We start from the raw sequence: 22,194 nt of genomic DNA on the forward strand, positions 1-22,194 counted from the left end.
AAGATTAGAGTTTGTGGCAAAGGCTCAATTCCTTTCTGTAAAACTTTTACTCTGACAAAATATATTTACAAACACGATTAAGTAAAATCGTTTTTCTTTTTCGTTCTGGTTAATATCTTTGAGTAGAGAAACAAATTCACACAAAGAAATAAAAGAAAACTTAAGAGAATACAATTTTGCAATTTAATCAATAATTCTCATTTTTGTGAAACACTTTTAACTTAAAAAACCTTAGATGTCTGAAAACGGATATGAAAAAGATGGTAATCAGTAAGTTATATTCTAGGGTTTATTTCTAAAAGTAAAAACTAATAGTGTTAAACATGACAAGATAATATGTCCGTATTATTGTCCTGTTAAATTGTTTTGTTCTGAACCGGCCGAAGGTCTGAGATTTATAGTTGTACCGGATCGACTTCAAGACTTCCGCCAGGAGCAGAGCGGGGGNGGACATATATCCGTCGGAAAGTATAAGGAGGGAAATCCATCCCTCAGTCTTCGTGTATCATCGTCAACAGAACACAAACAACACAGTACCGTACAATACATCACCGTACAATACATCACCGTACAATACTTGCCGTGTACAGTGTACAGTTGGCATTGTAGATCTCTAGAACTTCACAAAATCTCAGACATAATAGTCGATCAGATAGTTCGATTATCCAATTCAACGGTTCAGTAGAAACAGTGTGAAATTAAAGTGAACAATAATGTTTCTGAAATAAAATAAAGTTGAGGTTGAGTTGAAGAAAAGAGAATTCCCAACCGTGCCAAAATGATGATTCGTATCACTTGTTTATTATTCCTCGTACATCTATTAACAGGTTGGAATATTATTTCCTTAAAAAGATGCAAAAATTTTAATGATTCTAACAATTCCCAATCAGTTCCATTGAAATTTCCCCCTTTCTTCTCCTTCTCCTTTTCCCCACTCTATTCCTTTCCCTTTCCCTTCTCCATTTTCCCTTGCCTCTTCCTTTCCCATTTTTTAATTTTCCTTCTTTATTCAACATTTCTAAAATATATAATTTTTTATTAAAAATACAAAAATGCGCATCATCTTCAATTTCAATAAAAGTTCCACTTATTTCCCCTACCCCTCATTCATAATTTTCCCCTTCTCTCCCCTTTCCCCTATACTTCTCCCTATTCCCCAAGCCCCTGTTTTCCTATTTTTATATCTTTTTTACCTGACTATTATGTTCCCCGTTATTCCCAGGAGTAATATTGGGAAGGGGTTCAGATAAAGATTATTAAAATTCAACATATTTTACATTCTGAGGTTAGTTTCCAATACCTGCTTCCCTTCTTCTCAATTCTTATGTATTCTTCTTCAATCACTTTTTATTTCTTCCTTTCCCTTCTCCATTCTCTTTGTATTTCTTTCCTTTCCCTTCACCATTCTCTTCTCACTCCTTTCTTACCTTTCCTTTCTCCTCTCATTACTTCCTTTCCCTCCCCCATTCTCTTCTCCGTCTCTCCTTTTTAATTCTATTCTCATTATTCTCTTTCCCTTCTCCATTCTCTTCTCCCTTCTCTTTTCTCCTCATATTCTTTCCTTTCCCGTTCTCCATTCTCTTCTCCCTTCTCCATTCTCTTCGTATTCTTTCCTTTCCCATTCTCCATTCTCTTATCATCCTTTGTTTAGTTGTAAATACTTTATATTAGATCTGAAATGGAATTATTGTAAAACTTACGAAGAAGTATTGATGGCGAAAGAACAAACAATTTAAGTTGAATATGTATAGGCCTATGGTTACCAAAAATATCTTTCCATTAGACATAAACAACTTTGTAGGAATCATAAATGGATTTTCAAAATTATAATCAAATAGTTTCGCCACACAATATATCTAATATTTGAATTTACTTAAATAATAAAATGGAAAGTAATAAAGAAATTTATCCAAATAAGCAAATATAAAATTTGCATTTTTTAGCAAAGTTATACGGATTAGATTGCATGTAGCTAAACTTGAAAATATTGAATAAACTTACAGCATAAAATCAAAACAATAGAATATTGGAATTGCATACTTTTCCTTTATTGTTTTTTTCGTAGTTGATTCTAATATTTATTCACGGTGAAGATATTTATAAAATAGATAATAAGATAGTGAACAAATTAGGATTAGTTTAGAATTCTCAAATAGGGGAAACGTCTGATATTTCCGAAATTAAAATAAAACTGGAAAAAAATCTTAAACATATTAAGAAGCACAATTGTCTAAATTTCCTAAATTTTATAATTATTGTGGATTTATAACTTTTTCAGAAGAATACGGCAACGGCTGCAATTTTAACTGCTATTTTATTATTTCAGTCTAATATTTTTATTTCAAAGTTACACAATTAGAATTTTTTTTAAAAAGATGTTGAATATTTTTGATCTCTTGGGAGATTTAATTTAAATAATCCCCTTCTACCAGTTCTCCTTTCTAACCTCTAAACCATCCTAATGGTCCTCACTTGTCAATTTGAATAAATTAATTACAATGTCAACTACACATTCCAACCCGGTAGTGTGGACGTATGTGGAGTGTGGAGTGGGAGTTGGGGGAGGGTAGAGGGGAGGTGAGGGGATGGTAGAAGAGTGTTGCACAATTATTATTCTACGGTCCAAATGTTTTGTTAATGTCGTTGTATAGGAAATATATGATTAGAACAAAACAAGAGAATACAGGGTGTTTATTCTACATTCATTAATCAATTACAATAATATAATCATACAGGATGTTTAAAATAGTTAGAAAATACTATAGAGCGTTTTTTCTATTTTTATACATAAATAATGAACTCATATAGGGTGTTAAGATGTTATTATCAAAAATTATTATTTATATAAAAATGATATTTTTTTATATTTTGCATGTTTAAAATCAACCCAAGAAATGTAAGCCTTACAGAAAAAAATGTGTTGATTCGGAACTTGAATTCATGAAATGAATTACAATTTGGTTTTATTTGTATTCCTTCATAATCATAAATCTCTTATTTATGGTTAAATTTATATATTCTCGCTGTTTTTATTTTCATAACAGCGTTTTTGAACAAACTTTTGATAACGAAACTCCGAATTTATCTAAAAATTTAAAGATTTGATTTGAACCAAAAAGTATAAAGAGAAGAAAAATATAAGATAACTTTTATATAATAAATAATAAAAGGTGTGATGTTTCCTTGTAAAATACAGTAGAGTTTATTATAAGATGAATTATATAAGATCTTCTCAAACTGTTTTATGTCAAACATTTTTGACATTTGTATTACCTCTCAAGAATTACACCCCTTCCCACTAACTCCCTAATATACACCCCCCCCATCCACCCCCCTTCTTAGCACATACTTTAACTCCAACACCCTTTACCATTATCATTGTCACATCAAAGTATATCCTGTAACTAGGAGTTCTCTAATAAACTCCTATATATCTATGTATACCCTGTAACTAGGAGTTATCTAATAAACTCCTATATATCTAGGTATATTCTGTACCTAGGAGTTATCTAATAAACTCCTATATATCCAGGTATATCCTGTAACCTGGAGTTCTCTAATAAACTCCTATATATCTAGGTATATCCTGTAACTAGGAGTTCTTTAATAAACTCCTACATATCTAGGTATATCATGTAACTAGGAGTTCTCTAATAGACTCCTATATATCTAGGTATATCTGGTAATCAAGAGTTCTCTAATAAACTCCTATATATCCAGGTATATCCTGTAACTAGGAGTTCTTTAATAAACTCCTATATATCCAGGTATATCCTGTAATCTGGAGTTATCTAATAAACTCCTATATATCCAGGTATATCCTATAATCGAGAGTTCTCTAATAAACTCCTACATATCTAGGTATATCCTGTAACTAGGAGTTCTCTAATAGACTCCTATATATCTAGGTATATTCTGTACCTAGGAGTTCTCTAATAAACTCCTTTATATCTAGGTATATCCTGTAACTAGGAGTTCTCTAATAAACTCCTATATATCCAGGTATATCCTGTAACCTAGAGTTATCTAATAAACTCCAATATATCTAGGTATATTCTGTACCTAGGAGTTCTCTAATTAACTCCTATATATCCAGGTATATCCTGTAACTAGAAGTTATCTAATAAACTCCTATATATCCAGGTATATCCTGTAACCTAGAGTTATCTAATAAACTCCTATATATCTAGGTATATTCTGTACCTAGGAGTTCTCTAATAAACTCCTATATATCTAGGTATATCCTGTAACTAGGAGTTCTCTAATAAACTCCGATATATCCAGGTATATCCTGTAAATAGGAGTTCTCTAATAAACTCCTATATATCCAGGTATATCCTGTAACTAGGAGTTCTCTAATTTAACTCCTATATATCTAGGTATACCCTATAACTAGGAGTTCTCTAATAAACTCCAATATATCTAGGTATATCCATGGTAACCTGGAGTTTTCTAATAAACTCCTATATATCTAGGTATATCCTGTAATCAAGAGTTCTCTAATAAACTCTTATATATCTAGGTATATCCTGTAATCAAGAGTTCTCTACTGAACCTGCGAATGTTGAAGTTACTCCTGGACATAATACAACTCTAGACTGTACAATCAGTAATCTAAAGGGACAGTGCAGGTGGCAGAAGGATGGCAAGGTTAGTCTATTTTTATTATATCGTGCACATGACACCTTAATATCTGTACAGTGATAACCAATACAAATTTTATTGATTTTCGTCTTTGCTCTTTCATTAGTTCTAAATACAGCTAGGGATTTTGTATTTTTGAATTTGATCCTGTAAGATCAAATTAAAAATCAGAAAGGATTTCTTTGTTACTGGGTTTGCACAATTCTCCCCTCCTTTATCCTATTAGTAAGTGCCTTAAAACAATTTAAGGCCCATTTTCGAAGAATTGTTACAAATTACAAAATCCTTCGCAGTATTGCCGATTTAAAGAAAAAGCGAAGACGGCGATCATTTCACTGCTAGATTTTAATGAGCAACCTATGGTTGTTGTATACACCCTGCCCCTCCCCCCCCCCTTAGTCGAAATTGTGGATTTTTTTACAGAACTTTTTTTTAAAACTTCTCTTTTTATAATTTGCCCGCCGTTCCACCTCTCCCCCCCTCATATAATTTATACATTATATTTTTGATCAGTATTTAATTAATAATATTCGGTTAATCAATGAAGGTCTAGAATATATTCATACAACGGAATAAATATAGGGCACAAGATAAAAGCATAAACTATAAATACCTCTTCTATAAAGTTTGCTGATCAATCTAAAGAATTAAATCAATTATACCATACGGCCGGAGAACCAAATATTTCTATCAATTTATGCATAAAAAGTTTAAACAAAAATTGTAAAAAAACAGAAAGATTCTTTACGAGGGTATGCTTTTAATAATTTCTCAATAAACGCAAAATATAAGACATTACTGGGTTTCACAACACAAAGAGGATGAGACTGTAATGACAACCTAAAACTCTTTTAATAAACGAATTTGAAGGTTTGATTTAGGTCTCTGCTATACTTTCACTGGCATTTTTTTATACTTTCACTTGAACCATGAAAGTAAGAATATAGGACTAAAAAAAATTCCGTACAGTCGACTCTAGAGTCTCTTCCTTTGAGGGTTACCCTGTAGGTTTACAGGGTTGTTATTGAGATAACTACAATATAAATATTTGCAGATTTTCTTGCGTTCAATGGTGGATTTTTAAAAAAATTAAAATTTTTATGAAGAATGTAGTCTTTATTTCGATCAGTCAGGAATCGGGGTAATATAAGTTACTGCAACCAAACACCCAGACGTAAATCCGTTTTTTTAGTTTAAAGGGACCGTTCACCCCTCGACTATATATTAAAGGAATATTTACCCCTCATACTACATATTTCTACGGAAGACATTAATCCTTTATTAGAAAACAATTAGACCATAAAATCCTTGTGAATGCACTCAACTTCCTTTTCTCTATCTATCTATCTTTTTTTCTATCTATCTGTCCATCTATATATTTCGCGATCCATCGATCTATCTTTCCATCTATCTGTATTTTTTTTATCTAAGGCCTTTTTCTGTCAATTTGTAAATGTCAGATGTATTTCCGGCCATTTAAATAGGCTTAAATCGTAACATTGTTCAACGGTGTAGATAAAAAATCTTGAACGCAAATGATCACGATATCCAATGTGGAGAATTTTAAATTAGAGGATCAATTTATGGTATCCTTGCAGGATATGACCATGATGACGGGATATTTATGAAGAATTAGATTAATCTGTAGATCTGTATAAGAGGAGATCAATATTTAATCCCAAGATTAAGAGGAGATCAATACTTAATCCCGAGATTAAGAGGAGATCAATACTTAATCCCGAGATTAAGAGGAGATCAATACTTAATCCCGAGATTAAGAGGAGATCAATACTTAATCCCGAGATTAAGAGGAGATCAATACTTAATCCCGAGATTAAGAGGAGATCAATACTTAATCCCGAGGAGATCAATACTTAATCCCGAGATTAAGAGGAGATCAATACTTAATTCCGAGATTCATAACACAAAACTTCAGATCTTTTCAATTAACTAACGCTAGTTAACGTTAGAATAAACTATTAACTCAAATTACTTGTTAACTATTATTTACATTTTAGATTTGGTCAAAAAGAAATAAGAAGCTTAGATTTTTTCCATTTATCTTTATGTATTTGTGTATACCAATTTTTAAAATCTAAAGACTTTTTTTAGGTTGGAATTCATCTCACATATACTATATAAACATTAAATATGATTCATACGTTCTAGTTTTCATGTCTTATTCAATCCTTGGAACAGTATTGCAACTTCATCTCATTATCCTAGTTTAAAGCCGGATATCCGCAGGGCTTCAGGCAATGTACTTAACCAGACAAATTTATGCACAATGATACATGTATGCAACACTGGAATTCTTTTATATCTTGATTACTGATTATCATACGACTAAGATCATGGACTAAATTTAACCCTATTCCTGCTGGGGGGGGGGTCAATTTGACCCCCCCCCCCTATAGTTTTTTTTACATAACTCAAAAAGTATTGGTCTGAGGCTGTTGAAATTTTCTGACTTTTCTTACATACCCATAGCCCTCCCTTTAGGCTTAAAACAGGGCTTTAATACTAACTGCCTGAGTTCTCAGGCACACTGCCTGAATGACTGCTTTTTCCTGTTACAAACTAAATCTTTGTTTTGACCCACTTTCACTTGTCAGATTTTGATAAAATTTAGCTTTTTGGAAAGCCTTTGACAAAAGGAAACAAATTGCACAAGTTTTGCGAAAAAAAATTGCAAATTTTTTGCAAACAACCTGTCAAAGGAAATTTGCACATTTTTAGATTTTCTTGATTAAAAATCATGTTATTTAAAATTTTGCAAAAATTTTTGCATATTTGTAATGGCATGGTCAAGGGCTTTTCAAAAATGCATAATTTTTCATTTTTTTGACAATTTTTTTTTGCACACATTTTTACTATATAACTGGATTTTGCGATAAAAAATTCAATTTTTGCAAATTTGCAAATTTTTTTGCAGATTCTAAAAGTAGAGAACAAGAGCTTTCTAATGATGTATCATTTGTCATATAAGGACATCAAACATGGGATTTAGAGGGGGGGGGCAAATTGACCCCCCCCAGCGTATCCTGGTTTTCAAGTACCCCAGCAGAGATAGGGTTAATAAATAGTTGAACCATGTAGTGGCGGTTCAACCACTTCTTTTTTGCGCCGGTTTAAGTAGAAGAGAACTGGTTCAATTTATATACAATATTACACGTCAAACTAAAGTACATTTATGTAAAATTTAAATCTTTCATATTTCCTATCTTAACTTCTTAAATTGAAAATTATTGAAAGCTATTGAGAAGAACAAAAATGTTTTGAATTAAAGTACATAATATGTAAAATTGAAATCTTACATGTTTTCAATTTTAACTTTTTAAATTGAAAATTATTGAGAGCTATTGAGAAGAACAAAAATGTTTTGAATTTCAAATATGTAAATTTGCTTTTTTGATACTTGTGCATAACATGAAAACTAGAGGAGCTACGAGGTCACACATGTCGCAGTACACACATAGACATATATTAAACTGTATTCTAGCCTGTTGGAATGTTCCCTGGTAAATATGAGATGAGAAGAGAAGGGGAGGGAGAAGGAGACTGTTCACTTTCTGTACTCAATGTTGATCTCAAGTTTGATGATGGACTATGGGAATGTCAGGTATTAACATTATAATTATATATTATTATTATTATTATTATTATTATTGTTATTATTATTATTATTATTATTATTATTATTATTATTATCATTATTATTATTATCATTATTATTATTATTATTAGTATTATTCCTAGGTGACCTCCAGTAGTTTCCAGGCTCAGGATTCTCTTGTGTCGAGGAAAGCTCGTCTGACCGTCAGAGGTAAGAAGATTGTACAGTGTACAATGTACAGCGTAAATTGTACACTGTACAGAGTAGAATGTACAGTGTACAGTGTACATGATAAAATGTAAATGTCCGTGCTTAACAAGTCCCTTGAGTACCTGGAATTAACAAAATAATGTAAAATGTCTGCTTATGGTCCTATCTTGTGTTGTGTTAAAAAGAATAGGTTTGAACATATAAAAATCTAAAACAAAAATAGTAGTTTATAAAACAGTCAGGAATTATTTTATTTTGCAACTAAATAGATCAATATTATTGTAGTGGATTTAGATGTAAAATTTAGTGACGACATACTTGCTGAAATGTATAATTGTAAGTTTTGGAAGACTATAAAAGGCAAATTCAAACATTTTTACCTTTACCTTATCCCTTCTAAATATTTATACTTTAATACATGAGTTACAGTGCAACCCATGAACATGCAAAATTGAAACAATTCATTGAAAAAAATAGAAGAAATAGTTTATCATTAGCTTGAAAATTAAGTTATTGCGCGCTGTGAATTATGTTAATTGGAATATTTAAAATCTATAATTTGAATCTTCCAGTCGTCTTCCTATTCCTCAAATAATGGGTGTCACTTTCATTTGAGAGGGGGGGGGGGTGAGATTTTGAAAAAAATCAAAAATTCTAAGAACTGCAGAGTAATTTCAGTTCCTCCTGAGATGATAACCATCCAGTACTCTGGGAGCAGTGTAGTGGAGGGGGGCATCATCACCCTGGTGGAGGACAAGCAGGAGAACATCGTCTGCATCACAAGGTACATATTCATATCTATCTATCTATATATCTCTCTATCTATCTGTCTATCTATATATCTATCTATCTATCTATCTATCTATCTATCTATCTATCTATCTATCTATCTATCTATCTATCTATATATCTATCGTTCTATCTATCTATCTATCTATCTATCTATCTATCTATCTATCTATCTATCTATCTATCTATCTATCTATCTATCTATCTATCTATCTATATATCTATCGTTCTATCTATCTATCTATATTTCTATATTTCTATATGTCTATCTATCTATCTATCTATTTATCTATTTATCTATTTATCTATTTATCTATTTATCTATCCATATATTTATCTATTTCTCAACCTGTCGGTTAGATCACAAGACAAAGAGGACATTTTATTTAAATTTCTGAAAAATTCTGTATAAAAACGAAACATGAATATTTTATCAGGATCTAGCAAAACTTGATTTACAAAATACATGAAACTGTTTTTACAGCTTGGATTGGTGTAGGTTAGAAAACTGTGCAATGCTCCGCTGCTTCGAAAAATTAAATTTTATTATTTCACGCGTTCTTATTCGTTGGTTTTATGATTTTTATGATTTTAATCAGAGTAAAAAATTAAATAAATAATAATTTCACTTGTTCAATAAAAGAAATACAATTTCTAGCAGAAGAAAAATTTTCTTTTATTTTCTTGAAATTATTTTATGAAATGTTGTCAGATTCAGCAACCCTGCTCCAATTATATCCTGGAGACTTGGAGGCAATATTTACCCTTCAATTTCACAGGTAGAACCTACAGCCACAGTGTGTCTTAAAAATACAAATATATTTGAAACAAATTATAAAAGTTGGATTTTAATAGATATTTAGTAAAGAATTATTTTATCTGATATTTTAAATTCAGAAAATGATTAAGTTTCATTTTTTATTTTTAATTAATCTCTTTGATATGAAATCTGTTTAACCACTAAAACATAGACATGTAATAAGGTTTAACTTGTTTTTTAATATCTTTATTCTTATTTTAGTTTTTAACAATATATATAGATTAAATAAATGATGGTCAAAGTAATTAAACAGGTTGCTCTCAAGGGGAAACTTCTAGATTGAAAAATATCATTAAAGCCTAAGAAGTTGATATATATGTAGCTTAAATCCTTCTCAGAGAAAACCCTAAATGTAAATGATGATTTTGGAAATTTTTGCCAAATATGAAATCTGAAAATCTCTGTAGTTGGGTTCAATCAAATATAAAGCAATATTTGGTCGATTACACTAAATATATTTGTTTTTAACGATTGAAAAATCAATTTGATTTATCTGAAAAAAAAAACCTTTTAAGGAAAATTTTACCGAAGCTGTTCCGAGTAAATTTCGGAGTGAAGGAACGCTAGCCCTAGCTTTTACACAGAAAAATCAGGTTAAATAACATTTTAAAAAACTAGAAAATTTTTTTAAATATATCTATCCAATTTTGATTCTCTGTATTTAGGGCGAGAGACTAGAATGTGTTGTTAGCCATCCTGCATATCTGGAGGGGGATGGGTCAACACATGTAGAAATAGACGTTCTATGTAAGTTTTAATTAAATATTGTATATTTCGCATTATTAATAAATAAGATTAGGAGGCGGAAATATTTGAAATATATTGAAATATTTTATTTAGATAAACCGCGCGTTGAAATTACTCGTGTCTCAAATTCCGTGGTGGAGGAAGGTATTGGAAGCGTAGCGTTGACCTGCTCAGCTGTTGGTAACCCTCCTCCTAGGGTTCTATGGACCAGGTAAACCAGAAGAATATCCACAATGTAAACTTTTAAACTGTAGAATTTAAGTTTATTTCCTAAATGTATGGGCAATCCACCATGAGCTAATTCATGAAGGCTGAAAGACAGAAAACATAATGTAAAATACAAAAGGTTTTATTTCTGCTGATATTTTTACTTTTACACATTTTCAATTTTCATTTTTGATTTGTGTTTGGCACTTAAAGCTTTTTATTGCAGTCACAATAGTCATTAATGTAATATAATCGGCCGTATAACTATTACATCATTGGTTCAGACTATAGTTTACAGAATACAGATTTAAGATTAATATTTTCAAGGTTTGGTGAGGATACACCACAATATGTGGAGACCATAGAATTCAACCCGGTTACCCGACAAAACGCAGGTAATTTTATCATTTGGTTAATTTGGTTTAAATTTAAATTCCAAGATTGAACTATTTGATAAAATAATAAAATGTTTAGGTTCATACATTTGTTCAGCCGAAAATACAATTGGTAAATCTAATCAGGAAACTACACAAGTTGATGTTCTATGTAAGTATAAACTTTTAAATATTAAAAAATTACAATAATTTTTTATTTAATTTAATTTTTTTGTTTATTTAAAAATTTTCTATTTGTCTCTATTTGTTATATTTGATTTTTTTCTTTATTTTATTTTATTTTTTTGTTTAATTAAATTTTTTATTTGTCTAGATGCTCCTGAAATAGTATCCTTAAGCCCTCGTGAAACTGTGCTAGTGATGGCTAGAAACCAGACTAAGTTGACCTGCACTGCTAGCGGTAACCCGGAGCCAAAATATCAGTGGCTTCAGCTACAGCAGTCCCAGGTTAACACTTACAAAAATAACCCAAAGCTTTAATTATTAATTTTGATTTGTTTAGGTTGTAAAAAAACGATCTGTAACCCCCGACCTCATTCTTGATGATGTAAACTACGAGGACCAAGGGGAGTATGTTTGCGAGGCCGTTAATATGATCGGAGGTGAGAAGAGGGTTGTGAGGAGCGAGGTTGTTAAGGTGGAGGTTGAAGGTGTTCCCTTGGTAACGAGGATGGTGAATGAGGTTGTAGCAGTGAGTGGACGTGATGTGAGGCTAGAGGCTGAATTCTGTTCTGATCCTCTACCTCTAAGAAATACCTGGGAGTGGGAGGATATTAGTCTACCAGCAGGTTCAATATTTACAAATATTTATCAATTTTTTAACATTTCCAACATTTTTATATTATTACTTTCTTAGGCACTGAAATAGAGAGAAGTGGAACTAAGTATTCCGCTGAACTAGAGGAACATCCCAGTAATAAGGATTGTTATATATCCAGGTAAAGGAATTGAGTATTCTCCACAAACTCCGATTTCATAACCCCTATATCTATGTCAACACAATGTCGTGGACCTTAGATATTTCAAACTATGAAATCTGCAAGATTAAACAATCCATGTTTGTAATATTAAAGTTTTACACCATCAGGTTGAAAGAAACGGGGATTAGAAAAATTGAGTTTGTGACAAAGACTCAATTTTTTATTGAAAAATCTGTCAACTGACTTCTGATACATTTTCGCGGTTGTTTTCCAGGGGACAAAACTTATAGTTGGGAAAGCGATCAGCCACATCGGCTAAACTCTAAATCCACAGATTTGATTTAAGTTTATTTCCAAGGATATACAGGAATTCTACTAAATTCTACTAAAACATGGTTCAGAGAAAGAGGTGGCGTTGTCTGAAACGACTTATATTAAACCCGACTGAACGCGGTGTGAACAAATTTAAAATACAAAAATGTTGACCTCAGACGGTTTTGAAGAATTCTTCAATAAAGGAAACATGTTTAATTGAACAAATCCTAAATATTTCGTCAGGTTGACCCTGAAGGGTGTTGGACAAGCTGATAGTCGCAGCTATACCTTAAACGTAGAGAATATGCATGGAACTGATCTAGCGCCGGTCAAACTAGCTGTAAGAGGTAAACTTTTATATCTAGTTCCACCTACTTTACCTGGATTAATCTATTTCATCTGTGTTCCATGTGTTAAATTCTAATTTCAAGGATTTTATCAAATTTGAAGTTTCGGAAAGAAAAATCTAATTGTTTAACTCTCTTTATGGCGGAGAAAAGTTGGGTTTGGATTTTTGTTGAAATGTTTGTTGCGAGTTCACAAATTATTCAAAATTTGCAGAATATTTAACTTATTTAGAATATTTAGAATTAGAATTAATTAGATACCATTTTAGATATTAGAACCTATTAGAAACTTTTAGAACCCTTTTAATTAATAAAAATATTATTTTGAACAGAAGAGCACAGAGCTGGTAATTATTTTGCATGAATTCTTGACTGTTTTATTCAAAATTGTATTCATATATCAGAGAATCAACAACTTTTACTTTGAATACAATTTTAAATGCATGTGACCTATTTAAACTGGTTTCATTGACCATATGTCAGTGTGGTTTTTATGAAAAGGAAATATTTTTTTTTATATTTTAAGCAATAACTTTGTCTTATGCATGCTACATTGTTTCAAGGGATGAGATAAGAAGGGTGTGTGGGCTAATAAAGGGGATATAAGAAATTAATTTCTTGTTTTCTAAACATTAGAGATGAAAACAATTCTACAGATGATCATCAAATAAAAAGATATGTTTAGAACAACACAAAATCCTTTATATTATACTATACAAGACTCCAATGTTAACGAAAAAGAGTGTTTTATCTAGAGGCACATTTTATTAGGCTATTTGGATTCCTTTTAATATTAAAAGAACACAAAAATGAATCCAACAATTTTCAATACGAAAAATGAAGAAAGAAAGGGAAAAAAATGATTAAAAGATTGAAAGAAGAGAAAGTAGCGAAGATAAAAAATATGATAAAACGGGGAAAGGAAAAAAAATATGATGAAACGGGGAATAGGGAAAAAAATATGATGAAACGGGGAAAAGGAAAAAAATATAATGAAACGGGGAAAAGGAAAAAAATGAAATGAAACGGGGAAAAGGAAAAAATGTGATGAAACGGGGAAAGGAAAAAAAATATGATGAAACGGGGAAAAGGAAAAAAAATATAATGAAACGGGGAAAAGGAAAAAAAATATGATGAAACTTTGAAAAGGAAAAAAAGGGGTTAGTTTGTAAATCTCCAAATATGTATTAACTATGCATACTGGAAATGCATCGATAAAATGTTAACTGTGCATCATTCGATAGAATACCTATCGGGGAAATTCTTCAAAATGTTTTGAATATTTGCTTTTCTTTATTTTCTATTTTTTATTTATTTTATCTTTATTTTAGATCCTGTATCTATGGCATCAGTTATCGGTGTAGTGATTGCTCTCCTAATCATCTTTGTCCTGTTATCGATCATATTATTGGTCGCGTACAAGAAACAGAAACTTTGCTTTAAAGGTAAATATTCTTTTTCTCGGATTAATCCAAACATTTTTAATGCAATCTAACACTTTTGAATATAATTAGGTTCCGAAGTTTAAATCTTTCAGTTTGTTTTTGAATGTTGAGGTCTTAACTTTTGTATTCTTAGTTCTTTTAGAAACCATAATCAATGTATCAATTTAGTTAATTAAGTTAAGTATTAAGTTAATTCCTCCTGGATTAATCGTTTTAAGTCAAACATGTTCACAGTGGATATCGGATTCTGTAAAGTAGCGCATAAGTTTAGACTTTTGATCATGTTTTTGAAAAATTTTTGAGTTGCAGTTACGATTGATATTTTAAAACCCCTCGATCTATGAAATTAATCACAGAGAGGCCGAATTTAAAGAATATGAGCCGTGGCTTAAATTTGAGAAGCAGCTCAAATATGGTTGGTTCCACTTAAAATTGTATTCAGTGTTTCAAGATTCAAGCCGCGGCCCTCAATTAAGGCCGGTTTTTGGTGGATTTGACACGCGACTCAAATTCATTAAATTCGAACTTAGTCCTTTTAACAATTAAAGAATAATTAGGTAAAGCTTGGAATTAGTTTTTTATCTTGGTTTAATTTATCCTAATTCCTGTAAGATATGAATCTGCAAACATGCAATAAGTTGATTAGCTTAACTTAACCAGATTTTAAACCAGTGATGGTGGGAGGGGGGGGGGATATTGCAATTTATAAATAAAATAATGTTTTTGTTTCTTTGCTTTGAATGGTTGCTACATGTCTTGATTTAAAAGAAAGGGGAACAAACTGTTGTTTTTAACTAAGGAACCAGGGGGAAATCAAGAGGAAAGGGGGATTTCGAGAAGGGGAGGGGGGATTGGAGGAGGGGGGGGATTGAAGGGGAGAACATGAAAATATTATTTATCTGGGTCATTTTAATACAGGGGAGAATAGAGTGACGATCATGCAATTAAATGTCTGGTTTACTTTCAACAAGAAATATTAAAATCACGAACAAATATTTTTAAAAAAGATATTTTAAATCATATTTATTTGAATATGGAATGCCGGTTTATCAAAGCAAGTGGGGAAATGATATCAGTTTAAGATAACCTTCGAGATAGAGATAGATAGAGCGGTTTTAACTTTATCAATTCGGAAACTTCAAAAATATTTAAGTTTCAAGAATTATTTGAAAAAAAGAAAAATTCTACTTTATGACCCATTTATACTCTCACGATATTGCAACACAAACTTTTAATAAAAATTAGATTCATGAAAAATCGGTAAAGTGTCTGGCACTGTACATTGTACTGGTAGTTCTACATCTTTTTAACCTGATGATGTAAACCTTTAATATTTCAAACTTAGATTTTTTGGTATATTCAATGTTTGAAATATTCTAGGTCTACGAAATTGTGTTGCAAAGATATAGTGATTAGGACCTATATAATGAAGCAATGTTTTTTTCACGTCACATTGGATATATTTTTTAAATCGAAATCTAACTTATTTGTACAATTCATTGCTTTATTGACTTTGCTCTGTAATCTGGGATCAACTCAATAGATATTAATTGAAACCAAATCTGAAATTTGAATGCGAAGGAAATATTTTTTTCAAATATATAAAAATGAATTAGAATCATCCCTTAAATTCTGGGAAACTTAGCTCAACCGCAGTAGATTAACTAATCTCTGATTTCTATACCGCAGTAGATTAACTAATCTCTGATTTCTATAAAAGATTGAATGCTAACCCACATTTTTTTTTACATTTTTCGATTTACTTATGGAGTTAAAGCCATGAGGTTTAACTCTATCACAATTTAATAAAGAAATTGATTTCTCGCCTCAAACTCAAACATTCTAATCCAGTTATTTTTGCAACTTGATGGCTAATGATATTTAAAACTGAAATATCAAAAATCTTTATCCTTTATATTGAAGTTTAAGACGAGTAATTAGTTACTTTGATCCATATAACTCAACAATCTCAAACTTACCAAGTTTTTTTTCATTTACAATTTTTCATTGAAAACGTATTATGCCGACAAAAAGTATAAAAGAGAAAAAGAGCAAAATCTATGTAAAATTTATGTAAAATTTATGTAAAATTTATGTAAAATTTATGTAAAATTTATGTAAAATTGCGATTAAAAGTTATAGGTTCCTGGTATATGAACCGAACTGTAAAGTTCCACGTGATCTGTAAAAAAGTTTCTTAACTAAATCTAACCCAACCCTTGGTTTTCTAGTTGGTCAGACTATAATTTATCCTATCCACGGTTAGCGAAGGTAGACCGGGTATAGTCTAGGGCATCTCTTTATTCATCAACTAATTAATCAATATTTATATTTTTTATTATATCAGAGAATTTAAAGATGCCCTTAAATGCTTCATCTAAATATTCCTAAAAGCCTGATTTTAAAATTAAACAATTAAAAATAACTTATTATTATCGTCAAACTCTAATAAAATATTTCGTAGATCTTTGCAATCTAAAGGTGTTAACCTTTGTTGTTATAAACTTTCACTAATTGCTCTAGATTAGAACACCAGGTTGCAAAGATAAGAGGACTATGAAATCAGAGTTCTAAGGGAGTTCAAGTGACATTCCACGCATAAATAACAACGGTACCCTTAAACCCTTAATCTGATTGAAAATGTGGAAGATTAACAAAAATGCGCTAGTCACTTTTGTAGATTGGTTCCGCCAATGAAAATAAACCTTTCAAGGGTACCGTTGGAAATCGGATTAACATCTTTGCATGAAGGGTCACTTGAAATTACGCTTACAGTCAGTGCCCTGGAGAGTAATCCCCTCAGTTGCTCTTATCTTCATAAAGAACCCTTTTATTTTGTTAAGCTTACAAACGTAAAGTTGTATTAAGTATATAGCTGTGCTCTTGATAAATGTTTGAATTTTATTGAATTGTAAACCATGTACAATTGTACAGGTAAAGTTGACCCCTATACACCTGCTGTACAAGATGACAAGAATGCAGTTCACCCTCCAGTATAAATCTTAGATCCTTTATTCTTAATCTTATTCTTTCGATCCTACATTCTTAATCCTAGATTCTTTGATCCTAAATTCTTTGTCCTAAATTCTTGACCATAGATTCTAGATCCTATATCCTAGATTCTAGATCCCAGATTCTAGATCCTAGATTCTAGATCCTAGATTCTAGATCCTAGATTCTAGATCCTAGATTTTAGATCCTAGATTCTAGATTCTAGATTCTAGATTCTGGATTCTAGATTCTAGATTCTAGATTCTAGATCCTATATCCTATATCCTATATCCTATATCCGATATCCTATATCCGATATCCTATATCCGATATCCAATATCCTAGATCCGATATCCTAGATCCTAGATTCTAGATCCTAAATCCTAAATTTCAAATCCTAGATCCTAAATTTCAAATCCTAGTTTCCAATACCAGCTTGTTAAATATTTCCATCTCTAAATCTCACTAAATGAAAATCTTCTGGATTCCATATTATAGTAAATAGTAAGTAAGAGTGAAGCTTAATGTCAAAACTTTAGAATGACGTGAATAATTTATTGGTTTTTTTATTTGTTGATTAAAAACATTTTGTCATGCTAAAGATTTAAATAATATATTTAATAAGAATTAAAATTTCAGCAAGAATTATAAACGTCTTTCTAAAGAGAGCTTTAACCACCTTTTTGTTACAAAATTTTTATTCATTCCTCACAAATAATTTTTTGTTTTGTTTTTTATTTCTCTTCGCACATATAACACGTTTTTGCTAATAACACTGTATTTACAATACTTACTGATATATTCTTATAAATGTTTTTAAAAATTAGTTTAAAACTTTGATCTATTTGCAATCTACATATCTCCATATTTATGAACTATTTCGGTATTTAACTCTATAGTTCTTTATTATATTTATCCATCAATCCATCATTCCATTTATTAATCTATCGATCTATTAATCTATCAATCTATCGATCTGTCTTTTACCTTTTTATATTTAGGGTAAAATAATTCTAAAGATAAAAATTTTTAACAAAAAAACTCTTTTAAAGTTTTAATTTTTATACAATTTCCTATTGTTTTCGTATCTGTATTTTTTATTTGTAATCCATACATAATACCAGGCGCTCTGGAAACCTGAAAAACACTAAATCACGAAACTGGGTGATTTTTCAGAAATTTTTTGCTTAATAATATAAGATGCAATAAAAATCATATTTAAAAATGTATATACAATTTTTTAGCATGGTTTTTCTGAAAGCATTGTTCCAACATACACATATTTATTTAAGGCGACATAAAAATATTATAAATTTATTTAAAGCTGATATTTTCTGGTTTGAATATTTATTCTAAACCCTGAGACCCTAATTCATTTTTTTCAAGGTTCATACTTTTAGTTTGCTTTTTTCACAATGCACAATTTAAAACTTGTTTTCAGGTCAATACTTTCTCTTACAAAGGAAATTGAGTCTATGACAAAAACTCTGATTTTCTCATCCATATATTTTTGTAAACCATGATGTCGTAGGCCTTAGATATTTCAAATAGAGAATTCTGTTAGATAAAATAATCTAAGTTTAAAATATCAAAGGTTTAACCCATCTGGTTGCAAGTATATAGGGATAAGAACATTTTGTTTGACCCAATTCTTTTTATTAAAACAAGTATTCTATTGGTTGGAAAATTAATTAGATCTATTTTTTTCAGATGGGGATCTGGACGCACTTGAGAAATCAAAGTAAGATATTTTATTTTTTATTTTGAATATTTTTTTGTTAAATTTTGTTTATTTTGTTTTATCACTTACTAACAATAGTTTTAATTTTTTGCTTTTCATTTTAGGAGCAACAAGTACTCATCATACAACGGAATAGATGTTAAAGATATTTCTCCCATCAAGGAGAAACAAACAGCATTCCCTCCCAGCACCAAGGTTTAGTTCCGAAAAGCACCGACGGAGGAACTAACTGCAGTTAGTTCTTGATTGCACCGCTACACTTTGACTAGCAGCACTAGTCACTATAGTTCCACAGCTAAATGGTTCACCAGTATACCACTATGTATGTTTCACAAATTCACTTAATAATTTCTTTTTAAAATAATTAAAGGGTTAATGTACCTATTCAAACAAATAACTAATTACTATTGGTTAACACCTTTATTTATTTTAATTAGAATATCGTGCATGCTAATTCATTAGCTACTTCCAGGGGCTTATATAGGATTTTCTGACATTTTTTCTTCTTAAAGGAGAGAGGGGGGGCGGGGGGGGGCTCAGGGAAATCATAGATTTCACTAATTCAGGGGGTGAGCTGAGACTCAATAGCCCCTAAACCCCCTGAAGATACTTATATACTACAATAAGAAGAAATATGACCAAAGGAACTGATTAATCGCCTCAAACTATAATGTCTAATCCTTAATTCTTTCCAACTTGATTTCTATGGATCCTGCTAAATTCGAATGTCAAAATTTTAAATATCAAAGATTTACACCATGAACTCGAGTTCCTAAGAGATAGAGATTAGAAAATTAGAGTTTTTGGTAAAGACTCAATTCCTTTAGAGTGAAATGGGGAGCTTTGAATATTATGAATCCTTCATATTTACCGTGGCCTGAATATAGCTTTATTTTCCCGCTTATTTTTCCATCCCATTTCAATCCGTATTTTTTGTGAAATAAACTTAGTAAATGGCGATAAAAAAAAACATACAACTAGTCACTTTTAAACGATTTGTCATTCCGCAGCAAAATTACCAAAAGTATTAACTGATTAAACTAGGCATGAAAATAAATATATTTCCAAGGGGATTATTTTAAAAATATGCCCTTGGAAGTAAATATTGAACCATAACAAATCTGGTAGAGTGAATCCAACCAGTCAACTGTTAAATATTTATAGAATCCTGACAGTATTATAAACTTCAACTAGATAACTTCAAACTTGAAAGTGCATTAATACAATTAAACAATTAGGAAACTAGACAAACTTGTTAAAGGTGGATTGACAGAAAGTGAGAAAGGGGAAGGGTTGAAAATAACAAAGAAAATGCGCCAAATAGTCTACTGTCTTTTGAATCTGGGAAACATAGTTAATTATAAATTATGTTCTAATCAAAAGAATTAATAATTTCCTCATTCACTGATTTTCTAATGTTGTAGAATTTTGATATTTCAATTTATGAAATTTTGCTAAATCATACTGTTAAAGTTTACACTTAGTTAAGTTTAACATTTAGTTTGTAAGATTTAAAGTGCATGATTATCCCCCCCCCCCCATTATCTTTCTCCGTCTCAAAATGCTAATTTTCTTGATATTTTTCAGAATGGAGATATTGGTGTTCCAATTTATCAGCTTTATGTTCCCTCAAGTTTATCCTCCCTGGCGAGCCATAACTCTACAGCCGGTCAAACCGGTTTAGCCCCAAACCAAACCGGTTATAATCCAAACCAAACCAGTTACAACCCAAACCAAACCGGTTTTAATCCAACTGGTTTGCTCTCTACCCATAATGGGTTCAGTTCTTCTCAAAATATCTTTACTCTTTCGCAAAATGGAATCTCAGGACCGACAAGTTTGTCGATAAAACAAAATGGATATCCATCCTTGCAACCTAAACAAAATGGCGGAGGTCCTCCATCCCTCCAGCCTCGCTCCAACTTCCAAATCTATAATCAGCTCCAATATCCCTCTACCTCCAACTGGGGGAGCATGAAGCGAGGGAAAGGAAACCCTCGCCCCTCTCGTCCCTCATCGGTTCTTCCATCCCCTTCCTCTCTACCTGACCTGAACCAGGACACTGCAGTACAGTACATACCAAACCTTGTACCGGCCAACAACTAACTAGGGCACTGCAGTACAGTACATACCCAACCTCGTACCAGCCAACAAAAAATCAGAATACTGCAGTACATTACATACCCAACCTTGTACCGGCCAACAAATAACCAGCACACTGTAGTACAGTACATACCCAACTATGTACCGGCCAACAAGTATCCAGGTCAATATTCAAATATGATCCAGCAAGACCAAAGTCTTGTAATAATAAATTTTCCATATTTCTAAATATAAATACACCCCTCCGGGCCCCACCGGATGGGAAAAAGACTTAAATCGGAAAATTATCCGTTTTTATTGTACCTTAGAAGTAAATAAACGTAATGAGGAGTGGTACAGTAAGTTTTTTTGTACATAAGCACAATATGTGCTTTAAAGCCAGTTTATTAGATGTACGCCTGTTTTTTTCTCAAAAATTTAGAACCTTTATGTAGTAAAAACTTAATGTCTTGTTTACCCTTCTTTATGTACTGCAAAACATGTACAAAGAAAGCATGTCATACACTCAACCTATTTCTGATGTAGCAGGCAACCGTATACCGCATGTACAATTGTTTGTATGAACTTATTATTGTTGTATTCTTTGCTAAGGTTGAGTGTAAAGTATTCATTCTGTGATAATATTTCAATTTTATATTTATGTATTGTGCAATGTACTGTACTGTTTTGTAAATATAAACATTAGAGGAAGAAGCGGCCATACAAATTATTTTCAAACTTTCGGTAAAAATCGTAATCGTAAAAAACTTTCGTAAATTTTTTTTTTATTTCAGATATGATTGCTAATTTAGGATAATTTTAAAGATTTATTTTTAATTTGTCAGTTCCACCAAACTTGATCAATAATAGATTTAATGAAACAAAACTCAATTCAACATTAACCAATTATTAATGGCTGCTGAAA

At 31.1% G+C, this 22,194-nt stretch overlaps 1 protein-coding gene across 4 annotated transcripts; it reads left to right on the forward strand.

Moving 5' to 3' along the window:
* The first annotated feature begins 508 nt into the window (after positions 1 to 508).
* Positions 509 to 21,980, forward strand: LOC111701792 (kin of IRRE-like protein 1). 4 transcript variants are annotated; one of them, XR_002765272.1, is made up of 20 exons: positions 509 to 827; positions 4,523 to 4,650; positions 8,147 to 8,266; positions 8,404 to 8,470; positions 9,149 to 9,254; positions 9,972 to 10,038; positions 10,595 to 10,672; positions 10,745 to 10,826; positions 10,920 to 11,037; positions 11,361 to 11,428; positions 11,508 to 11,579; positions 11,742 to 11,875; positions 11,931 to 12,216; positions 12,285 to 12,366; positions 12,907 to 13,010; positions 13,343 to 13,357; positions 14,342 to 14,455; positions 19,157 to 19,187; positions 19,292 to 19,509; positions 20,775 to 20,863. XR_002765272.1 is itself a non-coding variant. In XM_023473214.1 (20 exons), exons 1-20 carry the CDS (start codon positions 779 to 781, stop codon positions 21,291 to 21,293), a joined length of 2,331 nt encoding a protein of 776 aa, XP_023328982.1. In that variant the 5' UTR covers positions 509 to 778; the 3' UTR covers positions 21,294 to 21,980. The 4 variants fall into 4 exon arrangements, 3 of the variants coding, with proteins under 3 accessions (XP_023328982.1, XP_023328983.1, XP_023328984.1); XM_023473214.1 differs by having other exon boundaries at positions 19,292 to 19,382; positions 20,775 to 21,980; XM_023473215.1 differs by lacking the exon at positions 13,343 to 13,357 and having other exon boundaries at positions 19,292 to 19,382; positions 20,775 to 21,980.
* Positions 21,981 to 22,194: the final 214 nt, after the last annotated feature.

Source organism: Eurytemora carolleeae, unplaced genomic scaffold (assembly GCF_000591075.1).
Source record: "Eurytemora carolleeae unplaced genomic scaffold, Eaff_2.0 scaffold477, whole genome shotgun sequence".
NCBI lineage: Eukaryota > Metazoa > Arthropoda > Copepoda > Calanoida > Temoridae > Eurytemora > Eurytemora carolleeae.

Bases quoted from the DNA above. Each gene is read 5' to 3' on its own strand.
- LOC111701792 (XM_023473214.1), top strand. From the start codon at position 779: ATGATGATTCGTATCACTTGTTTATTATTCCTCGTACATCTATTAACA. The intron at 8,267-8,403 runs GTATTAACATTA...TATTATTCCTAG, and splicing joins ATGGACTATGGGAATGTCAG to GTGACCTCCAGTAGTTTCCA. The intron at 14,456-19,156 runs GTAAATATTCTT...TATTTTTTTCAG, and splicing joins ACAGAAACTTTGCTTTAAAG to ATGGGGATCTGGACGCACTT.